General features: G+C 43.5%; 1 protein-coding gene across 1 annotated transcript; it reads right to left on the bottom strand.

The window, feature by feature from the left end:
• Nucleotides 1-3,687: 3,687 nt before the first annotated feature.
• LOC136500880 (ultraviolet-B receptor UVR8-like) lies at nt 3,688-9,179 on the bottom strand. Its single transcript, XM_066496344.1, has 11 exons — nt 8,991-9,179; nt 8,711-8,855; nt 8,473-8,583; nt 8,317-8,377; nt 8,119-8,237; nt 7,706-7,791; nt 7,416-7,617; nt 6,967-7,020; nt 4,983-5,093; nt 4,786-4,842; nt 3,688-4,157 (listed from the first exon to the last, which is right to left on the bottom strand). Exons 1-11 carry the CDS (start codon nt 9,026-9,028, stop codon nt 3,966-3,968), a joined length of 1,176 nt encoding a protein of 391 aa, XP_066352441.1. The 5' UTR covers nt 9,029-9,179; the 3' UTR covers nt 3,688-3,965.
• Nucleotides 9,180-26,749: the final 17,570 nt, after the last annotated feature.

The raw sequence follows: 26,749 nt of genomic DNA, 5'->3' as shown, positions 1-26,749 counted from the left end.
CGCAGGCCCCACGGTCGCCCTGGAGTGCCGTCCCTTCCGTGCTCCTTCCCCAGCCCCATTGCGTCCCCTCAGCGCCGCAACCGCAGCAGTAGCACCACTGTTGCCGCCAGCCGCCGGTCGTCGCTGCGCGTGGCCGTGCCTCTGCAGGCCACGGTAGGGATTGCCTTGGCCACACCCGTACGCGTCCTGGTCCGCCACTAACCACGACCGGTTCTCCGCCACCGCTGTGCCACCCTTTGTGCTGAGTTTGGCCATCGGCTGGTTCCCCTGCCGTGCTCTGCCCCGGTCGTGGCCGCGCACCTCCCTACGCCCGGCCAAACTGCCACCGCGGGGCACCTCCAGCCAAGTCGCGCCCTACCTAGAGCGCGTGCGAGGCTGCCGTGGCCCCCACGATAGCACCACCTCCGGTGAGCCACCGCATCGGTCGACGCTCTGCTTCCCCTGTTCGTGCTCTGTATTGAGGAGGGAGAAAAGGTGAGAAAGGTGATTAGAAACTAATACAGGGTTCTAGGTGTAAAATATGTGACACAAGTGAATAGTGCTGATGTACTTCGGGGTGAATTGTGAGAAGCTCAAGGGCCTCTTCGCAAATGTGTCATCGCCGGAATGCGTGGGCTGGCTTGCTGGGCTGCGGCCTACCTGTCGCTTGGGTCGTCCACGCCGTTGCTGCTTGTCGCTTGGGCCATCAGTCGAGCGTGCCTGTGGGCTCGCCCGCGCTGGGTTGGCCTTGTGCCGCCACGCCTGGGCCGCGTGCTGTGCGTCTGCGGGCCGAGCCGCGCTCGCCAGTAGCGGGTCACGCTAAGGCCACGCCCGCTGTGGGTCGGTTTGGTGGCCGTTGGCCCTTTTAGTTTTCTAAGCAATTGTTAATTTATTTTCAGAAATAAACTTGTAAAATCAATATAAATTTGTGTAGTTGTCCACAAATTATAAAACCAATTTTGTTAGGCTCCTAAAATCATGATCTATCTATTAGTGTATTTGGTTTATCTAGTTTCAAAATGTTCCCAGTGTTGCTCTAATTATTTTAAAATGTTTATTATTATTAAAATGTGAATTGGTAGGATTTTCGTGATAAATCGGTGATAGTGTTAGCTCTAAAAATTTTATAGTAAATTACTAATATTATTAGCTACTCACTGTAATTTTGGTAGCTTCAGAATAATTAGTTTACTAAAGTAGTTAATGAGGCCTAGTTTGAATATATAGTAAATCAAATAAATGAAATAAAGAAATAACTTGGGTTTGTAGAACTAAAATGTTTGTTGATAACGCCTTATTCGACAACGTGGATACGTAGCCTAAGTACGGTCATCGTTAGAACTAGCTCGTTAGCTTGAGTGGCGTAAATCGTATTTTTTGAGTCACGATGGTAGTCGATTAATTATGTCTTTGTATTGCATCGCGTTGCATATCATAATAGGGATGCCTATGGATCGCGAAGTCATCGGGAGTTGCTGGAGAAATGGTGCTTTTGGAGATCGTGTCGCCATGATAGAAAGCTAACTTCTGATTAAATCTTACCCAGGCAAGCCCCGTTGCATAACCCCTACTATTCTGCACTTTAAATTATATTTGTGCATCAAGTTTTAAGGAGTTGAATGAAACCCACTTGCATGTATATCTTTATCCTATGAGTCTTACTAGAATGACAGGATCGTGTAGATTGCTATACTATAGGACTCCGATAGAAGTCAAGTGATTGTCTGTCACTCGCGAGAGATAGGAAATATATTAATGTATTATTATCACTTGGAAAATATAAATGGTGGAAAGAAACAATGGTGACCGGGCAGGGATATGGTTTGGGTATTGGTGGGTGTAAGAGGTTGTGTCCTACGGCCAACAGGGCATAGCTTGGTTACACTGTTTTTCCTGTCTGTGTCGGTTAAGGACCGGCCATTGCATTGGGCTCTAGGCAAGTCACAGACTTATTATCCCGAGCACATACTTGGGTATGGGCGTAGGAAAGACTTGTTACTCTCTTATCATGGGTTCCAGCTCTTTCTGGACCGATTGTCAGGGTGTTTTTCCGAACTAATGCGACTGCTAATAAAATCGAATATAAGGACGCACGCTTAGTAATGCTTCCTGCAGATGCATTAAACCCACAAGCCAGATAGCCTTGCATATCTTTGGAGTCTTTTTTTCTCCTGTCGGGTAAGTCTTGCTGAGTACAATTGAGTACTCAGGGTTTTATTTCCCCCTATTGCAGGTGACAGGTGGATACTAGAGCTGACCCTTGTGTGTGGATTCCTCTTGGTGGGCTCAGAGAGGATTTCTTTACGCTACGATCATAGTTTTATTTATAACTCCCACTAAATGTTTTTATAAATAGAAGTTTTATAATCTGATGTCATAGTTTATATATCAATGCTTCATCATGTCATGAATAGTTATTTATTTCTGCTGTAATTCTGATCACATGTTTATATTTCCGTTGTTAAGTTAAATTGTTCATAACTCTGATAACAGGATCATATCCCGCTGTTATAACAATAAATATTATACTCTGATGCTACATGTTAAGTGATGTAAGAAATGGTTAAAAATATTGTAAGCTTTATTCTCTCATTTGTGATCTTGATGGAAAAATGTGGATTTTTGGGTTCTCACTTGAGGTGTGCCCGACGAAACTGCGTAATTTAGTGTTCTCCTTTGAGTGCTTAGTGTCTAATGAAAGACAATCACTCATAGAAGGTATTAGATTAGGCGGTTCTGCCACAATACACGTATGTTTCAAGTGTATGTTCTAAATGTTTTATCTGTTTCAGACGTATGTTGCAAGTGTTTCATTTGAATATTGTAAAACTAGATCGAGATGTTGCATATGTATGCAAGTGTTTCAGGTGTTTTTATACGTACGTTGTAAGTGTTTCAGGTGTTTTTATACGTATGTTGCAAGTGTTTTATCTTGATATTTGAATTGTTTCGGACGTATGTTGCAAGTGTTTCATCTAGATATTGCAAAAGTAGATCGGGTGTTGCACATATTGCAATACGTGTGAGAAGAGGAGAGGGCGCGAGTGGTCCCTGCACGCGGTCCGGTGGCGCGGGCCCTGTGTGAGCACGCGAAATGCAAGCTCAGGCGGGGGTATGCTGGCCCAAGCGTGAGAAACAGAGTGCAGCGCGGACATCTAGACGTCCGGGCGGCTAGCACTGCCGTTTCTTTTATCCTCATGGGTGAAACCAGTGGTGTAGTTTGAAGAATTTGGTGTTCGCATTCCCACAACGGATGTGCGTGAGACGAAAGTGCTGCCTGATTCTTAGATGGTTGCTGAGCCGACACTGCACACTTTGAGGCGTCTCCTCTCCTAGTTTTTTTAAAATTACAGAGTACAACATAGATGCTCACAATACGCATACATACTCATCTCTATGAACACACATACATAAACTCTACCCCTATGAATACCTCCGAAGAACTGAGCCGGCAGATCTTGAAATCCACGAAGTCGGCGCTTCGCTGTTGACAGGGACGTCGCCTACCACTAAAAACATAGTACCGTTAAATCCTAAAATAAATCTAGAAAAATACTAACACCCATGCTAAATCGACTTAGAACCGTCGCCAGTTGATGTTATGTCTCCAATTTTCGATTTTCGCTAGTGCTTGATCCATTTATCACCCTTGACAGTTTCTTGTGTAGCCGTGCAGCGAGTGAAGGAAGCAACAGGGGAGCCAAAATAGAAAGCACAATATACAACACAAATTTGTCCATCGAAAAATATTGCCATCTATCTGTGAACAAAGTCCTCTTCCGACTTACGTTCAAAAAAGAAATCCTCTTCCGACTATTTTGTTCCTTGCCAAATTAAGCTCATACAGAAAATTAATTTTATGACGCCTAATGTTGCATAACATATGCTTATTCCACGAACACTATAATTGTATAGTATAGTAGGCTTCTCAACCTCAGATTTGCACGCATATGAGGATTCAGGAAGTCAAGCACTCCGTGCCGTGATCAGTCGGTGGCCTCTGTCCACTCCGCAATAGCCAGGGTGTGCCGCCCGCCACAAGCCACGTACTTCGCCTGCCACTGCCCGTCGGGGCTGCTGCTGGTCTTGGGCGGCGGCAGGTCGATGGGCACTTCCATTGGGTGGCCCGTCGTCACCTTCCTGCCGTAGCCCAGACGGCCATGGTCGCCCCTCCCAAACTGCATGCCAACACAAATGAGACTCAGCCATTAATATGCACGGCAAAACTCGATAAAACTATGCGTAATGCAGAAAACTTGGTAGTACACATCAATAATGCCTGAACTGGCGTTAGTGAAACTTGGGTTAAAATACATAGTTGATATTAGTCATTCTTAGAACATAAATCGACATTTCTCGAGTCTGCACATGCATCATGTTGTTTAAAAAGCATATCCACAACCACAGTCCACAACTTTGCAAATGTCAAAATCTTCAAGTATTTCATATGTAAGATAAGAAAATAGAAAACCCGGTCTGTTCATCCTTGTCTCAACTATGGGCATGTTTTCTCCCTCAGAAAGAATGTTGTACAGCTTGGCTACTGACCACAAAATCAACAATATATTTTATCATGCTTATATGGCTTCAGACATCCTTGGGTTCGCTCCAGTTAAAACTGCTTTAATGCATTTTAGGTTTTTGCATAACTTTTAAATTTTTCTATCGGTAGTATTCTACTGCAAAGGCCGTAAAAATGGTCAAGTGGCCGGGATCTTCATTTTATATGTCAGAGCCCTGAGCTAGAAAAGATAATGGCAAGGCACATGGTAGGATTGTAAGAAGTAGAAGACAGCTTCTACTTACAGAAAACATCCGGCCATCTCGAGTTAGCGCAACTGAATGTGTTCCTCCACATGATACCTGCAAACATGCAAAATGAGCTCTGCTGCTCAGCTTGGGGAGGAAAATTGTTCAACCACTTCAGGACCACAGTCCATAGGAAAGGCTAATGCAACCGAAGCCAACAACATCCCAGTAATACTAATACCAAGGTCTATTACCTGAACAATATTTTCTCCAGCTAGAAGCTCAACCTTTAGGGGCACCATGCGACTACTCTTATCATCTCCAAATCCAAGCCTCCCGTGCTCTCCTCTCCCCCAAGCATACACCTAAAGATACCAAACAGCAACAACACCTTTTAGTCCTAAGAAAGTTGGTGCAAGTTAAGAGGAAAAAAAACAAAATATTTGTGTTCAAGTAGAAAATGATGAGTACCAAAAAAGAAGATTTTACAATGCATCGAGATTGGATCAGGTTGATTTGTGCAACTCATGGGACCTGCTCAGCTGTGCTTTTGAAGCAGCTACAGCAGTTGCTGCTGCTTATTTTCTACTACAAAGAATAGTAGATGTAGGCAAGTTTGCTGCAGCAGCAGCCGCAACGCTTGCTGCAGCAAGCAGTTCCGATCAGTCTGACATATACATAGCAGAGGCACCTAAGTGCATATCTGCTTTGCCCCGTACAGTCTATATGTTTGTCACATGATCCATCTTTCTAAATAAACAACCACAAGCCCTCAGTATCGTCTATGTAAGGAAAACCCTGGAAACAATCCTAGTTAATTTCAGATCTTAACATACACCCTCACTACACTCCCCATCACTGTCTACCCCTATGCAATACAATATCTAGCCTGCAGTGCCTTACGTTTCTCTTCTTGTCATTTATTGTGATCAGTGCCAGTCTTACTATGTTAAAATACATGTTTCCATGGCATTAATACTCGTTTTTGGAAAATGCAGAATAAGGTACAGAGGGATCTGAATCAATGGAACTCAAGCCAAACTTAGTCTGTAGCCTATTTTTTTTGGAACAACTGCTGACTCTGTATTCGGTTCAGATGAGCTCAACATGGTCAACACACTCCTCTAGGTTACTTCATCGTATACAGTGGCGGAGCCACAGGGTATGCCGGGTCGTATGCCCTGGCATACCCTGTCTGACCGGCAAGCTAGTAGTATAATATACGTATTATACATCCTTATTTATACAAAAAAAAAGAAAAAAATTCACCTGGATCAGGATCACGCCATCACGCAACTACAGAAGTAGGAAGGCCCATGATGCGGCCCACGTGGTAAGCGTCCATTACGTTCCCGCATTCACTATTTGGCTTTTCGTATTCTAATCACCCATCGGAGATTGGGGGATGGAAGAAGTCACGGTCTCACGGAACAAGCCGCCACGCCACCGCCCTGACGCCCTGATAGCTGACACTGACACCGACGCTGACGCCGACGCGGTGCCGGTGAGGCATGACCCTGTCATGGTGAGGCCCTGGCCGGCTGGCCCTGGTGGCTAGTGCCCTCTGCCCTGCTGTCCTCCTCCGATTACTCGTCTTCGTCTATAGTTTGCACGACTGCACGGTCACAGAGGCTCGCCGATTCGCTATCTCTCTTAGGTAAAATTTAACCTTTTGCTCTTCGTATTTTTTATAGAAATTATTGTCTACTTTCGTAGCAATTTGCTAACACCATAAATAACAAATTGTTTAGTTGTTTAGCATTGTAAGTGTCTGGTACTCTTTTATGCCTATGTTTGTATTATCGGTATGGCTTTGTATTTAGTGGATGGTTTGGACTTAATCCATGAATTTAAGCCTTATCGTGTTCCTTAGTGCACATATACCGAATCATGTTGTCAATTTTATAATTATTACCGAATTGCTAAAATGGATTTACTGAACTGTATATGAAAATTTTTGGATGGCATACCCTAAGATGAAATCCTAGATTCGCCACTGATCGTATAATATGTATATTTTCGGTGCTCTCTAATCTGGACATCTGTAAAGCATGCCCTGAATAAATAGCTCTGCAGCCGACATAATATGACAACAGTTTTCATGAAGTTAATTTCCTAAGCATGAAAGAATAGCCTGTCCCTCAATATATCCGTGTCATCTGGTGGCTTGGCAGGATAAAACAGCATATAATAATAAGATGGTAACCCTGAATTCAAGAATCAAGATAATGGAAATACCTCTCCCTCTATAGTTAGTGCAGTTGAATGCCAGCCTCCAGCAGCAATGTCAACCTGCAAATGTAAGATATTGGAGCATATGCAACAAGTGAGAAATAAGGAAAGCAATGTGCAGAAAAATTATCGATTTCTGCCCATGCAGTGGTGTCCTCAAATAAAGAATCAGGATGCCATTCTTTGCATAAGCAACATCAAACATTCAAACATAGTATTCCTAGTGTGCAATGATTATAACTGGAAGTCCTGAAAAGGATGAAGCTTGTTAGATGAATGAAAGCTGAACCAATGAGAGATCGAGCTTGGGGAAAAACAACTAAGTTTGGATCTTTTTTATTTTGGTTTGTCATCCTTATATAAGCTCATTTGGCAATGACTTGAGAAAATCACTGATGACAGACTAATTTGAAAATGTATCAGAAAATCGAAGAAAATAAATCAATCTGACTCACCAGTGAGAGATCAGATAGTCCTTCGACACGTATCGGATGCGATCTTGGTTGGGTATCTCCAGTCCCCAGCTGACCATACTCATTACTACCCCATGCCCACAAAATTCCATCCTCTGTTAGTGCCAAATTATGGAATGCACCTACAGCAACGACCCTCACTTTCTCAAGGCCTTGCACACGTACTGGTTTAGATATTTGCTTGCTGAAAGAAGACCCATGCTAAACATTAGAATCAAGGAGATAATAGAAGAGCAAACAAAAAAAAAATATTTCATCATAAGGCACCATACATATCGCCAGGAGGCCATGGCTGTCCCCATGACCAGACGTGACCTTCTTGAGTCAAAACCACTGAATGTGTCCCTCCAGCAGCTACCTAGAATTAGCAAACAAATAAGGAAGCCAAAAGCTAACAAACCGAAATCATGAGTGCAGCACACAAAAGTTGCAGCATCTTTTCACGACAGGAACAATTCATTTGAGCGATAGACACTATAACTGCTCCAGTTCCATCATATAAATTATCCTATATGTGGTTTGTGATCAGACTACTTCTTTGGCAACAAAGCATATGCCAAAGTGACAACACTATCCAAAAATTATTGGATTCCCTGCAACCGACGCACCGAACCAAAATTGCTAAAGTTCCAAGAACATTCCCACTGATGCTACTTGCATAGCGCAGGAATCCAATTCCACTTACTTGCCGGACTTTGAGCTTGGGCGCGCAGCGCTGCGGGGTCGGGATGTCCCTCCAGAGCGCCCTCGTCCCGTCCTCCGTCCTCTGGGGCTCCTCACCGCACTGCCCGTACTCGTTCCCCCCTGCACACAATCCACGCACATTGCATCAAAGCAACCAGAAATCAGTCACGGGAAATCGCGGTGAAGCGGGTGCCCCTACCCCAGGCGTAGGCGCGGCCCTTGTCGTCAACTGCGAGGCAATGCCACCCGCCAATCGCCGCCTGAGTGAACCAAAGAAACCATAGGCAGAGCTTGTTTCGTCAGCACAGCAGCACACAGGCACGAGCCTCGCAGGTAAAGCGGAACTGAGGCGCACCTGGACGATCTTGACACCCGCGAGGGCGTCGACGGGGCCCGGGGAGCTCTCCGTCTTGGTCTCCGGCGGGTGCCCAAGCGTGCCGCGCTGGTTCCACCCCCAAGTGAAGAGCTGCGCGAGGCAAGGAACCCCAACCAACCCAAGCAAAGCAACCGGGTCAGAAACAGAAGCTCGCCAGGAAATGAACAACAAGCACGAACAACAGGCAGCAGCGGGTCGGGGAAGGGAGGGGACGCACGCGGCCGTCGTCGCAGATGGCGAGGGAGTTGCGGCTGCCGGCGACGACGGCGGTGACGGCGTAGGGCCCCAGCGCCTCAACGCAGTGGGCCCAGTCCTTCTCCTCGTTCCCGCCCATGCCCAGCTGCCCATCCTCCCCGGAACCCCTGCACAAAATGAGAACGAGAAAGAGCAATCAGCGGCCACCGCGTCGGCCGGCGTCGCGAGAAAAGGAGTTCCCCTCGCCGCGGCCCGCGCGCGCGCGGGAGAGAGAAGAAAACGCGGGACAGTGATGAGCGCACCACGCGAGGACCGCGGTGGCGCGGGGCGGGACCGCCATGGCGGCGGTGGGAGTGTCGGCGGCGGGAGCGAAGGGAGCGCGGGGGCAGGCAGCAAGCAGCCGACGCACGCGGTGGAGGTGGGTTTCCGTGCGCCGCGCAGGACAAGCGCCCCCGCCCCGCGTGCGTGGCTTTTGTGGCCGTGATTTGGGCTCTCGTGCCGCGTGCGTGATTTGTGCAGGAAAAGGATGGCTGTGGCGGCAGTGGCCTATCTTTCTGGGCAGGTGTCCGGTCCGGTCCGGTCCGGTACGGCGTGACCTGTGGTCGTGGGGTTTTGTGCTCGGCGCACTAGGTTTTTTTTTTTTTGGCATCCTGAGGTGGAGTCCACCGTTCCATCCACGTCTCGATGAGTCACGCGCAAGTGACCAGCTCGGCACTAGTGACTGCAAAGATTCTTGTGAGTAGTGCTGCTACGGCTGCCGGTGATGGAACTGGCGAACTGCAAGGGGATGACACCGCCATTACAATGGGATCAAATCTAGCACGATTTTATTTTTGTTTTCCGTGACAGCGCATGAACTGTTTTAGTGCTGACTGTTGTTTGTAAGACACTCCGTCAGTCCTGCTGCCTCGGTTCAAATTATAAGACGTGTCTTTTTCAAATACATTATTTTTATTATATATATTTAGACATAATGTATATCTAAGTATATAACAAAAATTATAATTATAAGTCTTAAAAAATCAAAACATCTTATAATTTAAAATTGAGGGAGTACAAAAAAAAATGCAATTTGACAAAGAGGCGGTAGCGGCCATGGAGGTGCGGTCATGGCCAGCTTGGGTGGCTGGCAGCTCAAGATCTAGACGATCGAATCGATCGCATACACGAACACGGATCCTTGAGAAAACAAGGATGAGAGGGGAGAGAAGCCTGCAATGAGTCAACAATGGCAGCCACTAATAGGGGAGAGGATGCGGCACCGCCACAGTATGAGTTGCGGAACGACGATGGACGGGAGAAGTGCAGTGGCTGGCTGCGGTATGAGCCTTTCCTCCCACTTCAGTGTGACCCTCCTCCCTCCTTCTCTGATACAGGAGCGGGGTCGTCGCCACCGCCCCAACTCTGCTTCCCCACGCCCTCCTTCCGCCTCTTCCACCTCCACTCCTCCCTGCCCACCTCATCCTCCTCCCCTCTCGATAATCTTACAATGCATTACCGAGCAAAACGATGATAACGTAAACTCCGTAAACCCTCCCTCAAAACCTCCTCCCCTCTGCCTCCTCCTCCACCTCTATCCCCTGTTCCACCCCCACCTCCGCCTCCTCATCACCTCACATGGCAAAAAAAACTAAGAAACATTCTTATCCATCCAAATCCCAAACCTGTCGGTGTTCTATGGACCGAACAGTAAATTTAGAGCCGTGCTACTCAAGGGAGTCGACGGTGGCACCTGAGACACAAGGAATTATACTGGTTCGGGACGAAGTGCTACGTCTAGTGCGGAGATATGCGAGTTCGTGTTCCTCGGTTCAAGTGCTCCAAAGGCTTACAATGGGGGCTCATTGAAAGCTCTAGTTTGGTTTTGATAAATTGATGAAACCCTATGTGCTAACCTTTGCTCTAAGTGATCATGAGATAGGTTAGTATACATTCTAAGCGGAGGAGCAAATGGATGAAGATCATGAAGATGGTGGTGATGGGCATGGTGATGATCAAGTGCTCGGACTTAGAAAAGAAGAAAGAGAAAAACAAAAAGCTCAAGGCAAAGGTATATTTGATAGGAGCTCTTTGTTTTGGTGATCAAGACACTTAGTGAGTGTGATCACATTTAGGATAGATAGGCGTACTATTAAGAGGAGTGAAACTTGTATCGAAATGCGGTTATCAAAGTGCCACTAGATGTTCAAATTCTTTGCATATGCATTTAGATTCTAGTGAGTGCTAACACCCTTGGGAATTGGCTTAGAATGTTGCTAACTAACGTACACAAGTGTTGGAATACTTGGAGTTGGCACACATGCACAAGGGTGAAGTGATCGTGCTTGAAAAGAAGTGAATCAGGTGCGTCAGACCCTGGCTCGAGGGGCGTTGGACCCTGAGCAGGGAGAGTCTGATGACTAACCCTAGCTGAGTGGCGTACGCGTAGGGGCGTCGGCTAACCCTAGCTGAGTGGCGTACGCGCAGGGGCGTCAGACCGAGGCTCACGGGGGCGTCAGACCGAACGTGCGCACTGTTCCTCTGCCTAGGAATTGGTGCAGTGCGTGGGAGCGCAACACATGGCGTCGTCGGACCAAGGTCTGGGTCTGACTGTTTTTAGTGTTTTTGGACCTCTCGATATAGATTTCACGAGCGTCAGACTCTGGGCGTTGGACGGTCCAACGCTAGATCCGACGGTGACATTCAGCGTGCGATAGCGCGACCTTTGGCGGCAACAGTCGGCTCATTTGAACGTGGTTATGTGGCAACACATGGTTGGTTGTGACCGGCGTCGGACCCTAGAGTCGGACGGTCCAACGCCCCGTGTTTCAGAGTCCGATGGTCACTTAAGTAGCCTAACGGTCACTAGCTCTTAGGGTGTCTATTTAACCAAAAGGGCCAGCCTTGGGCGCCCTCTCTTGGCACTTTGACATACTTTTCATCCCTTAGAGCTGAGCAACTCCTCTCCATCCACTCCTACTTGATTGATTCATCATTTGGTGAGATTGGAGAGCATCTAAGTGCATTCCTTTGAGTGATTGCATCTAGAGGCACTTGGTGATTGTGTTTCACTGCGGATTTCGCTTTGTTACTCTTGGTGGTTGCCACCACCTAGACAGCTTGGTGTGGCAAGGATCATCGAGCGGAGGAAGGTGATAGTCTCCGTCTTTGATCGTGGTGATTGTGAGGGGTTGTTGACCTTTCCTGACAGAGAGCCAAAAGGTACTCTAGTAGATTGCTCATAGCTTATGGATCCCCATCTTGTGTTGGTTGTGCGGCACCCAATTGCGGATTAGGCGTGTGATTCTTATTAGCGCGTGAACCTCCAAGTGGGTGAATCACTACAACAGAGACTAGCTTGCCGGTAAGCAAGTGAACCTCGATGAAAAATCATTGTGTCATCTTATCCCCGAGGAATTCATTTGGTATTCATTGTGATTGATTGATCTTCACTTGCCATGGCGGTATAACTCACTACCTCTCTTGTGTATTTACTTTCCTAGTGTAGCTAAGCTCTTTAGTGTAACTAGTTTTGAGAGCTAGCTTGTGTCTTGTCTAGTTTGTTTAGTGAGGCTCTTTAGTTAGTCTTTGAGAGCTCACTAACTTAGTAGTAGTGACCTAGCCTTATGTGTGATATAGAGACTATAGAAACTAGAATTATGGATAGGTGGCTTACATTTTTAGTAGGCTAGCGTAAAACTTGCTTCGCCTCATATTTATCTAACCACTTGGCTTTAAGTGTTGTTTGTAGAAATTTTTATAGGCTATTCACCCCTCTCTAGCCATTAGGATCTTTCAAGTGGTATCGGAGCCGTGGTCACCATGATTTGAGGCTTAACATCCTTCGGTGTCAAAATGGCTTAAATCAACAACACCAAGAAGCCACCCCAATTTGATGGCTCAAACTATCCTTATTGAAAGGCTAAGATGACCACCTACATCAAGTCAATCAATAGAAAGGTGTGGAAGGTGATGGAGACCAATATTGAGGTAGCAAATCCAAAAGATCCCTCCACGGCCGAAGAGGTGTTGCTACAAAACAATAATATTGCTCTTAGTGCTATTCATGATGCCGTGGATGAGAGAACATTTGAGCAAATCAAGAACATTGAGATGGCACATGAGGCATAGAAGAAGTTGGAGGAATCCTTTGAGGGCACTCAAGCGGTGAAGGGTGCAAAGGTATATATTCTCAAGGAGAAGTTTGCAAGCTTCAATATAAAGGAAGATGAGAGTGTGCCAGAGATGTTCTATAGGCTACAAGTGCTTGTAAATGATTTCAAAGCACTTGATGAAGATATGAAGGACAAGGACTTCCATAAGTTCTTAAGATGCTTACCTTCAAGATTTGACACATTGGTCACTATTCTAGTGAGGAGTGGTTTGGACACCATGATACCAAACTAAGTGTTGGGAGATGTGATGACCGATGTCACATATAGAGATGATGATGAGAAGAAAGAGAAGAAGAATAACAAAAAATATGAGAAGAAGGATGAGAAGAAGAAGAGTGTGGCATTCAAAGCCATATCATCCAAGGGCAAGACAAAGCAAGAAACATCAGGTGAAGATGAAGACTTAAGCTTTGATGAGATTGATGATGAGAAGATGGCTCTCTTTGTGAAGAGATTTAGCAAATTCATGATGAAGAAGGGCTATCGGGCTAGAAGGAAGAAGTCATCATCAAGGAACAAGGATGAATCAAGAAGGTGCTTTTAAGTGTGGTAGCAAGGATCATCTTGTTGCTCAATGTCCATACAATAGTGAGAACAAAGATGACGACAAGAAGCGTAAGAAAAAGGACAAGAAGGACAAGATGGCCTTCAAGAAGAAGAAGAAGGGTGGTTCATATGTCATCACTTAGGATAGTCATGCTTTCTCAAGTGATGATGATGATGATAGTGATGATGACAAGACCACCAAGAAAACGGCTCTTTCAAGCATTGTCATAAATGAGAAGCCTTCTCCCTTAGACACTCCATCGACTTGCTTCATGGCTAAGGCCACTAAGGTACAATCTGATGATGATGGACGTGAAAGTGAAAGTGAAAGTGATAGTAATAGTGATGATGATGAACCAACTAAAGATGAACTATTTAAAATGCTTGAAGATGCTAAAACTCACTTTAACATCAAGAGAAGGGAATGCAAAGACTTGCGTAAGGAACTAAAAGCCCTTAAGCAAGCCTTTGATGAGCTCAATGCATCTCATGAGAGGCTAGAGGATACCCATGAGAAGTTTGACAAGGCTCACACTAAGCTTAAAAAGGCTCATTCCATTCTTGTTGAGCAAAATAAAAAAGTAATTGAAAAATGTGACATAGGCTTAACCTGTGATATAATTGATAAATCTTTCTATAAGCCTATTGTTGTATTTCCCACTAACCCTTCTTGTAGCACTTCCACTTCCACCTCATCTAGTAGTGATGGTTTCACTTGTGACGCCTCACTAATGGTTGAGAATGAAACCGTCAAGGAGGTAAATGAGTTCACTCACGCCTTAGGCAATGCCTATGGTGGTGAGGCCCACTTGCTAAAGTGCTTGGGTAGACAAAGATTTTCTTTCAACAAAGAGAGATTAGGCTATACCTCCAAGAAAGGTAAGGCAGCCTTTGCTACTCATAAGACTAGTTTTGTGAAGCGCAATGGTCAGTTTTGCAATAGATGCAAGCATATTGGGCATGTAGAGCAATATTGTAAGAACAAGAACACTAATGTATCCTCAATTAAGTTTGATTCTTGTTATTTGCTTACCAAGGGTGTGAATGGAGTGAAGGCTAAGTTTGTTGGTATACCAATTGTGGGCTCAAAGAAGAAAGCCATTTGGGTGCCAAAAAGCTTGGCCACTAACCTTCAAGGACCCAAGCAAGTTTGGGTACCTAAAAAGAATTGATCCTCTTTTGTAGGTCAATTACAAAGTTGAAGGAAGGCATTGGGTTCTTGATAGTATGTGCACTCAATACATGATTGGTGATGCAAGAATGTTCAACTCAATCAACACCAATGGCAATGATAGTTATGATAGTATCACTTTTGGTGACAATGGCAAAGGCAAGGTTAAAAGGCTTGGTAAAATTGCAATATCCAATGACTTGAGCATATCCAATGTGTTGCTAGTTGAGAGCTTGAACTTCAATTTGCTATCTGTGGCTTAATTATGTGATCTTAGATTCAATTGCATATTTGGAGTAGATGATGTAGAGATCATAAGTGTAGATGGCTCCAATTTGATCTTCAAAGGATTTAGATATGAGAATCTATACTTGGTTGATTTCAATGCTAGTGGAACTCAATTATCAACATGCTTATTCACTAAGTCTAGCATGGGTTGGTTATGGCATAGAAGGCTTGGTCATGTTGAAATGAAATAATTGAATAGATTGATTAAGCATGATCTTGTTAGAGGCTTGAAAGATGTGGAATTTGAGAATGACAAACTTTGTAGCTCTTATCAAGCTGGAAAACAAGTTGGAAACACCCATCCTAAGAAGATCATAATGAGTACTAGCAAGGCATTTGAGTTGTTGCACATAGACTTGTTTAGGCCAACACAATATACTAGCATCGGTGGAAACAAATATGGCTTTATGATAGTGGATGACTATACTAGATACACTTGGGCATTCTTTCTAGTGGATAAGAGTGATGTGTTTGTAACTTTCAAATCATTTGTTAAGCATACACAATGAGTTTGAAACAACCATCAAGAGAGTTAGAAGTGACAATGATAGTGAGTTCAAGAACACTAGAATTGATGAGCTATGTGATGAGTTTAGAATTAGACATCAATTCTTGGCCAAGTACACTCCACAATCAAATGGCCTTGTTGAGAGGAGGAATAGAACACTTATTGATATGGCAAGGTCTATGCTTAGTGAGTATAATGTGAGTCAATCCTTTTGGGCCGAAGCAATCAACACGGCTTGCTATTGTAGCAACCGACTATTATCACCCATTAAAAGAGAAGACACCATATGATCTCTTGAATGGTAGAAAGCCCAATATTATATATTTTTGTGTTTTTGGTTGCAAATGCTACATATTGAAGAAAGGCACTAGATTGAGCAAGTTTGACAAGAAATGTGATGAATGATTCTTGCTTGGTTACTCCACTACAAGCAAAGCATATAGAGTTTGGAATTTGGCAAGTGGTACTCTTGAGGAAGTTCATGATATTGAATTTGATGAAACCAAGGGTTCCCAAGATGAAAATGAGAATCTTGATGATGTTAGAGGCATCCAACTTTCAAATGCCATGAAGAACATGGATGTTAGTGAATTGAGGCCTAGGCAAGTGAATGATGATGAATATGATCAAGTACAAGTGCTCTCTAACTTAAATGTGTAAGATGATACAAATCATGCAAGTACAAGTGGCTCTCATGACAATGTGCAAGATCAAGTGGCAAGCTCATCATCTCAACCTAATGATCAAGCAAGTGCAAGCAATCAAGTTCCAATACTCCAACCAACCAACATTGCAAGAGATCATCCATTGGACACTATCATTGGTGATATCTCAAGAGGTGTACAAAAAAGATCAAGATTAGCATCATTTTATGAGCATTTCTCATTTGTGTCATCCATTGAACCGAAGAAGATAGAAAAAACATTGAAGGATGTTGATTGAGTGAATGCTATGTTCGAAGAATTGAATAACTTCACAAGAAATCAAGTATGGGAGTTAGTTGAGAGACCAAAGAACCACAATGTGATTGGAACCAAATGGGTCTTTAGAAACAAGCAAGATCAAGATGGGGTAGTAGTGAGGAACAAAGCAAGATTAGTAGCACACGATTATACACAAGTAGAGGGTCTTGACTTTAGAGAAACATTTGCCCTGGTTGCTAGATTGGAAGCAATTAAAATCTTACTAGCCTATGCTTGTGCCCTCAACATCAGGCCCTATCAAATGGATGTGAAGAGTGTATTTCTCAATGGCTACATCAATGAGTTGGTTTATGTTAAGCAACCTCCCAGTTTTAAAGATGACAAGAAGCCCAACCATGTGTACAAGCTAAGAAAGACATTGTATGGATTGAAGCAAGCACCTAGAGCATGGTATGAGAAATTGAGAGATTTTCTCCTCTCAAAGGAATTCAAGATGGAAAAGGTTGACACCACACTTTTTACCAAGAAGATTGGAAATGACTTGTTTGTGTTGCAAATCTACATCAATGACATCATTTTTGGATCAATCAATCAAGACTTTTGTGAAGAGTTTGGGAAGATGATGGCAAATGAGTTTGATATGTCCATGATTGGAGAGTTAAGTTACTTTCTTGGTCTTCAAATCAAGCAAATGAAGAATGGTACATTTATGAGTCAAGGCAAGTACATCAAAGACATGCTCAAGAAGTTTGGCATGGATGAGAGCAAGGCCATTAGTACACCAATGGGAACAAATGGCAATTTAGATAGTGATGCAAGTGGCAACATGGTGGATCAAAGTTGTATCGGTCTATGATTGGAAGTCTACTCTATGTGACCGCATCAAGGCCGGATGTCATGTTTAGTGTGTGCATGTGTGCGAGATTCCAAGCCTTACCAAGAGAAAGTCATTTGAAGGCTACAAAGAGAATATTGAGGTACTTGAAGCATAAACAAAATATTGGTTTATGGTATCCCAAAGGATTAAAGTTTGAATTAGTTGGATATTCAGACTGTGATTATGCGGGATACAAGGTTGAAAGGAAGAGCACCTCGGGCACATGTCAATTGTTGGGAAGATCACTTATTTCATGGTCATCAAAGAAGCAAAATAGTGTTATATTATCAACCACCGAAGCCGAATACATATCCATCAGTAGTTGTTGTGCATAAATTCTTTAGATGAAGGCCACCTTGAATGACTTTGGAATCAAGTTCAGGAAAGTGCCATTGCTATGTGACAATGAGAGTGCAATCAAGCTAACTAACAATCTGGTTCAACATACAAGAACAAAGCACATTGATGTCTGCCACCATTTCATAAGAGATCATCAACAAAAGACGGACATTTTAGTTGAGATTGTGGGCACCGAAGATCAACTTGCCGACATATTCACCAAGCCATTAGATGAGAAAAGGTTTTGCAAGCTAAAGAATGAGTTGAACATATTAGATTTCTCAAATATGTGTTGATGCACCCCCACTTATATGACATGCCTCTCCTTCGAGCAATCTAAGGTAAAAGTTGATTGGCATGCATATATTCTTTGCTAAGGACTTGTTTAGTGCATCTAGTCATTCCTCATGTTTTATAGGCTCATTCATGAAAATCAAATAAATTTAATGATTGTATGGTACCACTATTGCTTCTATGCTTGATTGATCTAGTGGTAGCATATAACATGTTTGTGGGCTTGTGAACCTAGTGTTTGATCTAGAAAATGAGCTATAAGTGTTTAACTCAACATGGTCAAGATAACCCTTGAAACGAGATGTGAAGAAGCTTGTCCTTGGATCAAACCGAGTTAAATATCTTTGGCAAGTGTTATAGGTTGGACCTAATTTGGGAAAACGATCATCACCCCATTGATTGACATTGATAATATTAACCTATCTAAAATTGAACCTTTATGATCATTGATGATAAAGGGGGAGAAATTAGTGCATAAAGATAGGGAAAAGATGAAAAAAGGGGAGAACCTTGACATAGGGGGAGAAATATGAAAGTAAGGAGATCAATTAAAATTTAAGCACATAAGTAGGGGAAGCAAGCTCATAAACTTGATTGATGCATTTGAATGTGCACTTCATATGTTTGCTTGTATGGCACAAGTTTTTAAATTCAATATCCATGCTTGTGTGGTATATGCTAGTTGTAGGTTTGATTGATGAAATGAAAAAAATAGCATGCATAGGAGGATAGTTAGATATGACTTGCATTTGTTTTCAAGTGGTACTAGAAGCCTTGCATATAATGTTGATCTCATGAGGTATCTAGTTTCTTGTCTTTGCAAGTGGTATCTAACTAATAATTGTGCTAACGATGGTATATTTGGTGCACTCCGATTGGTATCACGCTTCAAAGGTCCATCTCTTATACCTTAGCATCATTTGGTAGACATTACTCTCCCACAACTCCTATCTATGCATATGTGCAAGCTTCTATACAAACTCTTAGCACTTATGTAGGGGGAGCTAATGCTACCAATTCGGGTTCATGAAACTTGTCCAAAATCCTAGATTCAAGTGCTCCAAAGGCTTACAATGGGGGGTTTGTTGAAAGCTCTAGTTTGGCTTTAGTAAATTGATGAAACCCTATGTGCTAACCTTTGCTCTAAGTGATCATGAGATAGGTTAGTATACATTCCAAGTGGTGGAGCAAATGGGTGAAGATCATGAAGATGGTGGTGATGGCCATGGTGATGATCAAGTGCTCGGGCTTGGAAAAGAAGAAAGAGAAAAACAAAGGCTCAAGGCAAAAGTATATTTGATAGGAGCTCTTTGTTTTGGTGATCAAGACACTTAGTTAGTGTGATCATATTTAGGATAGATAGCCACACTATTAATAGGAGTGAAACTTGTATCAAAATGCGGTTATCAAAGTGCCACTAGATGTTCTAATTCTTTGCATATGCATTTAGATTCTAGTGAGTGCTAACACCCTTGGGAATTGGCTTAGAATGTTTCTAACTCAAGTACACAAGTGTTGGAATGCTTGGAGTTGACATGCATAAGGGTGAAGTGATCACGCTTGGAAAGAAGTGAATAAGGGGCATTAGACCCTGGCTCGAGGGGCATTGGACCCTAACCAGGGAGAGTCCGATGGCTAACCCTAGCTGTGTGGCGTGCACGCAGGGGCATCGGACCAAGGCTCGTGAGGGCATAGGACCGAACATGCACACTATTCCTCTGCGCGGGAATTGGCGCAGCGCGTGGGAGTGCAACACATGGCATCATCGGACCGAGGTCTAGGTCCAACGGAGGGCGTCAGACCTAGGTCCAAAGGTTTTCAGTGTTTCTAGACCTCTCGGTGTAGATTTCGCGAGCATTGGACTTTGGGCATTGTATGGTCCGACACTGGGTCTGATGGTGGCATTCAGCTCACGACAGCATGACCATTGGCGATAATGGTCAGCTTGTTTGAACGTGGTTACATGGCAATGTGTGGTTGGCTATGACTAGCATCGAACCCTGGCATCGGACGGTCCGACGCCTCGTGTCTGCGGGTTCGACGGTCACTTAAGTGGCCTAACGGTCACTAGCTCTTGGGGTGTCTATTTAAGCAAAAGAGCCGGCCTTGGGCGCCCTCTCTTGGAACTTTGACATACTTTTCATCCCTTAGTGCTGAGGTACTCCTCTCCATACACTCCTACTTGATTGATTCATCATTTGGTCAGAATGGAGAGCATCCAAGTGCATTCCTTTGAGTGATTGCATCTAGAGGCACTTGGTGATTTTGTTTCGCTGCGGGTTTCGCTTGTTACTCTTGGTGATTGCCACCACCTAGATAGTTTGGTGCAGGGAGGATCATCGAGCGGAGGAAGGTGATAGTCTCCGGCTTCGATCGTGGTGATTGTGAGGGGTTATTGACTTTTCCTCGGCGGAGAGCCAAAAGGTACTCTAGTAGATTGCTCATAGCTTGTGGATCCCCATCTTGTGTTGGTTGTGCAGCACCCGATTGTAGGTTAGGCGTGTGATGCCTATTAGCGCGTGAACCTCCAAGTGGGTGAATCACTACAATGGGGACTAGCTTGTCGGCAAGCAAGTGAACCTTGGTGAAAAATCATTGTGTCATCTTATCTGTGAGGAATTCATTTGGTATCTATTGTGATTGATTGACCTTCTCTTGACACGGTGGTATAACTCACAGCCTCTCTTATGTATTTACTTTCCTAGTGTTGGTAAGTGTTGGCATTTCTAAACGCAATCACCAAGTATGAGATAGAATCCATCCCCGGCATCGGCACCAAAAATGTTTGGTATTTCTTAGCGTCATCACTAATGATTAGCAATGCCACTAAGTAATAGCCTTGATAGTTCCTTAACAATTTTAGATATTTTTCCGCAAGCGCACGGAGCTATCATTGTAGAATTTCACCCGGAAGTATTCAGGGTACCGTTATTTATATTTTTTCCAAAGGAAGACATTTGATTAAGAGTCTAGTATGGATATGAACTTGAATAATAATGCTTACAAGTACACCAATGTTTATAACAGGGGTAAGAACGGTGATTTCAAGATAGTGGACACACACTTGGCATTCCTCAAAGGATAAAATAGAGAAGGAATAATAAAAGAATAATCCTAGTCGAGCATGCATTGGTCTAGTATAGTCATACAAAGATTAGTTAATAATCATACAAGTTATATAATTAGTCTTAGGGCTAAGTGTAAAGCAGGTTGGGAGGCCACCGTGTACTAGTCTGCCAACAACCTCATGTGACAATTTAGACTCCTACACCCCGTCAAACATGGGGATTACAAGGGACAGACAGGGCTATCACCACCTATCGCCTACCCCTCAATTGTGGAAAGAGACAATGCATTCACCCATCTCTCCATACCCAAGCACCACGCTTGTGTATATGGAAACTACCCAAATCCCCTGGGTCCTCGACCCTACGGATCGACAGGTAAAGAACTTAGGCACACCTAACGGCATGATGAACCACCACCTTAACTTTGCTCTAATTCTGATTATATAAGTTATATGAGTGTTTAAGCATAAATTTAAGTGGGCTACTTTCATGACACATAAACTATATACTAGTTCATATATCAAGATTATAACACAATAACTATACTCTAGTTCATAATTTGACTATAAATATCTTATGAGAGCATAACTTTGGAAGAACTCATATCTCTATTCATACCCAAAGGTCTCTTCTTCCAAGGAGCCAAACCCTCCAAGGTAGCTTTGCCTTGCTCTAAAGCTACTACAAAGTAAAGCTACTACTACTAGAGAGTGAGGTGTGTGAGGTGATGCTTAAGTGAAGTGTGTCTTTAGAGGGGGGGTACCCCTCTATTTATACAAGAGCAAGGCGGTGCTTCTGTCTATCTTTGGCATGAAAGCATGGGATGCACCACCTCAGCATGGGGGCATGCCACCGCCAGAGCGAGGCACGGCTGAGCAGCACCGGCAGGGGGTCGCTCACCCCTTGACCGTGGCTATTCGCCACCGCCTTCGCCTGGCAGGCCATGGACTGGACATGGATCCCTACTCTATGGTGTTTTGCCCAGTTTGCACTAAGTTGATGGGTGTCTCCCTTGTTCCTTTGCCCAAATCAGCGTCGAAAAGCGCCTTTCGGTGAATTATTCGATGTATTTATGTTTGTGACCTGCAAAATAACGTTATCCAAATACATGTGGAACTTGGTTAGTAGTAAATGCATATGTGATCAAGATTGCTTATTTCTTCTCTTTTTGTGTCTTAATTGGCGGTCGGATTTGATTGGTAATGACCACCAACAAGATCCCCCAAGCTTAACCTTTGCTCATCCCAAGCAACTAGCTAAGTTGTTGGTTGTTGATCAGGAGTTGCTACAATGCCAAATATAATTCACAAGTGACATGTCTATAACAAAGTATTCTTTCTCAATTTAAATAAGTTGGCATTCTATCCACCCCTTTAACTTAATCCCTGTGGGGCTTATTGCTTTTCCAAGTCTTAGGTGGTTACAAGATAGAATGGTTTTAATAGAATTACCAATCATTCATTCTTTGATCAACCTTCTATCTGGAGGTTTTATGAGTTTTGTAAAATAAAATGTAAGTTCCTCAAATGATTCACTTAATCGCTCAATGTGTATGGTCCTCACCAAGGCATTTGATTATTTTGCCTTTTTTCATCCTATCCCTAAAAGGCTTTGAGTGGAGTTGTAGGTAGGTACGAATGAGAGGCATACTTACATCACATATATTGCTAAGTCAAAAAATGGATCCAAGAAGACGCAAGTCATACACTTTGATCAAGATGTGCAAGTGTGTGGAATATTTTCCTATTCCTAATATTTTTGGTACTCCTTTGATCATGATTTTCTCTCTTTTGATTAATTGCCTTGGAAGTACGGGCTATATTTCTCTCTTATTTTTTCAATACTTTGGAACCTTCATGTGTTCCATTTTTTTTCTTTTCTTTTGCTATTTTGAGAGCTTCACATGTCTCTCTCTTTTTTATCATAGCCCTATACTTCTTTTTGGCATATGAAAACTTTAGAGAGAAAGACTCATGACAAATGAATGGAGTTTTTATTTTAGGTGGACAGAAAACATGTTTTTGCATAACTCTCAGTGTAAGAGTTAACATTTTTATATGTGGGTGTTCGTGAATCTTGATCATGGGTGCATGACGAGAATCTCTACAAGGGTCACAACAATTTGACAAAACTAAATGTGAATATAAGTAGCATATGACTAAGGTTTGCGTTTGAATCATGTCATATGGCCATGGTAGGAGTTCATAACCATTGAGTAACTTTTGATTTTAGCATTTTTAAAATGAAAAACTCTGGATGTCAAGTTTCTCTTAGAATAAAGTCATAGCATATTCTATTTACCATAACTTAACTTGCAACAACTTAGAAAAGGATCATTCTTTTGCAACCCACAAGTTTTAAGTTTTAGGATGAGATATTTTAGCCAACAAACTTAAATCTTGGGGAATACAGCCTAGGCACAGATGAATTATAGACAGAGCAACTATTCATCATTTCAACAAAGGAGAAACTAAACATTCCTAAATCACATATGAGAGTGGAATGAATATTTTTGTTGTTTTTATCATATTTCATTCTTTTAGATTTTTTAATTTTTTCAAAATGCTAATAAATAAATAATACTAAAATTAAAATGTGGAAAATAAAAGATAGTACTTACCTCCACGAGGGTCCTCCTCCAAGCTTGCTCGTTGCCTACGGCCCGGGGTCGAACCCCATGTATCACTAGTAGGCCGTCTACTGTTCTCGCTGTTGCTGCAGCATCGCGTTCATTTGCGCCAGTTGTTGTTGCTACTATTGATGCCACTAGGTCGAATCCTGCATGTGAGTGTTAAGTGTGCTTTGAATCTCACCAGTGCAGATTTCCAATCCTCCGAGATGGTTGTTGATGTCCTCCCCTCCTGAGATGGACTATCGTGGTTGCCTGTGGAGGTACCCCTCGGAGTCAGATGAGTGCATCGTCCATGCTGCGGTGTCAGCCTCTGCCCATCTAGATCCTCCAGCCTCGTGTGCCTGTGGAGTATGCTCCCAACCGGAGTGGCACATAGGTGTGAACCCCGGTACTTGCCTAGTCAGGAACGACTCTGGGTGAGACGCCAGGGGCGTCGCTAGAAAACGCTGCGGCTATGCCTGTTGTGAGCTGCTTGCTTCATTTCTAGCTCTGCTCCTTGTCATCCTACCAGACACAGTGAAAGGTCCTAATATGGCTAGAGGGGGTGAATAGCCTATTAAAAATCTACAAACCAACTAGAGCAATTTGATTAGTATAACAAATAATGAAATGCAAACTTGCTCTAGCTCTACAAGAGTTGTAAGCCACGTATCCAACAATTCTAGTTACTATGATCACTAGACACACAATTTACTAAGTTACTACTCACTAAGAGCTCTCACAATTGTTACACTAAAGAGCTCCACTAGATGGACTTAAGCTATAAAGCAAGTTCTCAATTCTAGCTACACTAAAGAGCTTGTTACAACTAGTTTGCGGGAATGTAAATAAGTAAGTATGGTGATTATACCGCCACGTAGAGGAGTGAACCAATCACAAGATGGATACTTATTCAATCACCGGGAGAATACCAAAGGGCAACAAACAACCAATTTTCTCCCAAGGTTCACGTGCTTGCCAACACACTATGTCCCTGTTGTGTTGACCAACACTTGGTGGTTCAGTGGCTAAGAGGTGTTGCACGAACCTCGTCCATACAATTGGACACCACAAGAACCTACCCACAAGTGAGGTAACTCAATGACACAAGCAATCCACTAGGGTTATCTTTTGGCACTCCACTGAGGAAGGCACAAATCCCCTCACAATCACCGAGAGATGGCCACGAACAATCACCAACTCGTGCCAATCCTCCTCCGCTGCACCAAGCCATCTAGGTGGTGGCAACCACCAAGAGCAACAAGCGAATCCCGCAGCGAAACACGAACACCAAGTGCCTCTAGATGCAATCACTCAAGCAATGCACTTAGATTCTCTCCCAATCTTATAAAGATGATGAATCAATGATGGAGATGAGTGGGAGGGCTTTGGCTAAGCTCATAAGGTTGCTATGTCAATGCAAATAGCCAAGAGAGTGAGTATGAGCCGGCCATGGGGCTTAAATAGAAACCCCCATGAAATAGAGCCATTGGCTCCTCAGTCCACTAAAAAATAGGGCGACTGGACGCGCCGGTCAAATTGACCGGACGCTAGACCTCAGCGTCCGGTCGCGTGATGCACACCATGTGGCCCCTGCTTCAAACGCTGATCACCCGATCTCAGCGGTCATCAGTACATTTAAGTTGTGACCGGACGTGCTGCTTCGAAGTGACCGAACGCACCGACACCAGATTCCAGTCATTTCCAGTAAGGTTCCACTAGCGGCCGGACGCGTTCGGTTGATAACGATCGGACGCAGGACTCCAGCGTCCGGTCACTTCCAGTAAGCTTCAAGAGGTGGAAATTCACGATCGGACATGTTCGGTCACACCTGACCGGACTCGCCCAATGTCCGGTCACTCACAATCTTCTCTGTGCGCTACCACATCAGCGGGACTGAACGCACCCCGTCAGCATCCGGTCATGAAGTGACCTAGTGTCCGGTCAAAGACCAACGCCAGCGTCTTCACTGCTTTCACTGACTAGATGCTCCGGTCCAGTTGAGGCCAGCGTCCGGTGCACTCTATGAAACCGTATCTTTTCTGTATAGGGCGCTGGTGGTACTGTCGAACTGTCCGCACTCTATGGGTGGACACTCCACCGGTGAAGTTTCTTAGCCTTGCTCCCAAGTGCTAAACACAACGTGTATCACCTTTGTACATGTGTGTTAGCATATTTTCACAAACATTTTAAAGGGTGTTAGCACTCCACTAGATCCTAAATGCATATGCAATGAATTAGAGCATCTAGTGGCACTTTGATAACTGCATTTCGATACGAGTTTCACCTCTCTTAATAGTATGGCTATTGATCCTAAATGTGATCACACTCACTAAGTGTCTTGATCACTAGAATGAAAAGCTCCTATCAAGTTTCACCTTTGCCTTGAGCTTTTTGTTTTTCTTTCTCATTTTTCTAAGTTCAAGCATTTGATCATCACCATGCCATCACCATCATCATATCATGATCACCATTGCTTCACCACTTTGATAAACTAGGTTAGCACTTAGGGTTTCATCAATTCACCAAAACCAAACTAGAGCTTTCACATAGAACTTCTGTGAGCTTCCTCATGTGGAACAAGAGGGAAGGTTAGCGCAGGGGAATTATACAAACAAAGATCCAAATTAGGTAACAGGATTTCATTTGTACATCCCTAGAAGAAAAATACAAGTTATCCAGCTACATTGTGTTTCAAGTGATGCCCTTGTAACAAATAATGCTCATCGATAACAAGGCGTGGAGTTAAAATATATTCTACTTCATGATTTTCCATCACACCAACACCAGTGGCAATATGAGTGACAAGAGATGTACATGATATGGAAGTGGAAAATGTCTTTAACAATTCTAGCCAGTGTTTGAATATTTCTTTGATAGGAGCAATTTTAATCTTCTTGATCATGGCATAGAGTATTTTTAGTTTGTCATTATGAACAACTTGAATATCTTGCCTAGAAAACAAGGTCATGGCTATCCAAAGATGCATGAGCCTAAGAGTGGGATGTTGGATGTCCATGTTGCGGGGTTGAAATTTTCCAACTACAACTTGACCTGAAATTTCATTCCAAAATTTATGGCGATTAAAACCTCTAACAGCATGATCTATGTCAATTAAGCATCTTTGTTGGAAATCTATGTGTTCAGTAAGATCTTTTCAAGTGCAAAAATGTTCTTCTTCAAACAAGCAAAAAGTAATTCCATTGTCAACTTCTTTTAGTGAGCATAAAAATTGAATGGTTAGGAGACGAGAACCTCGTTCCCAAACAGGATCAACTTCCT

This window comes from Miscanthus floridulus, chromosome 13 (assembly GCF_019320115.1).
Source record: "Miscanthus floridulus cultivar M001 chromosome 13, ASM1932011v1, whole genome shotgun sequence".
In the NCBI taxonomy this organism is placed as follows: domain Eukaryota; kingdom Viridiplantae; phylum Streptophyta; class Magnoliopsida; order Poales; family Poaceae; genus Miscanthus; species Miscanthus floridulus.
This window is presented reverse-complemented; position numbering and strand designations above follow the sequence as displayed.

What these genes read in the sequence shown, in the direction of transcription:
- LOC136500880 (XM_066496344.1), bottom strand. Translation starts at nt 9,028, where the DNA reads ATGGCGGTCCCGCCCCGCGCCACCGCGGTCCTCGCGTG. An exon ending in GGGCCGCGCCTACGCCTGGG is followed by an intron (nt 8,238 to 8,316) that starts GTAGGGGCACCC and finishes GATTGTGTGCAG; the next exon opens with GGGGGAACGAGTACGGGCAG. An exon ending in CTGGAGAAAATATTGTTCAG is followed by an intron (nt 4,843 to 4,982) that starts GTAATAGACCTT and finishes GCATGTTTGCAG; the next exon opens with GTATCATGTGGAGGAACACA.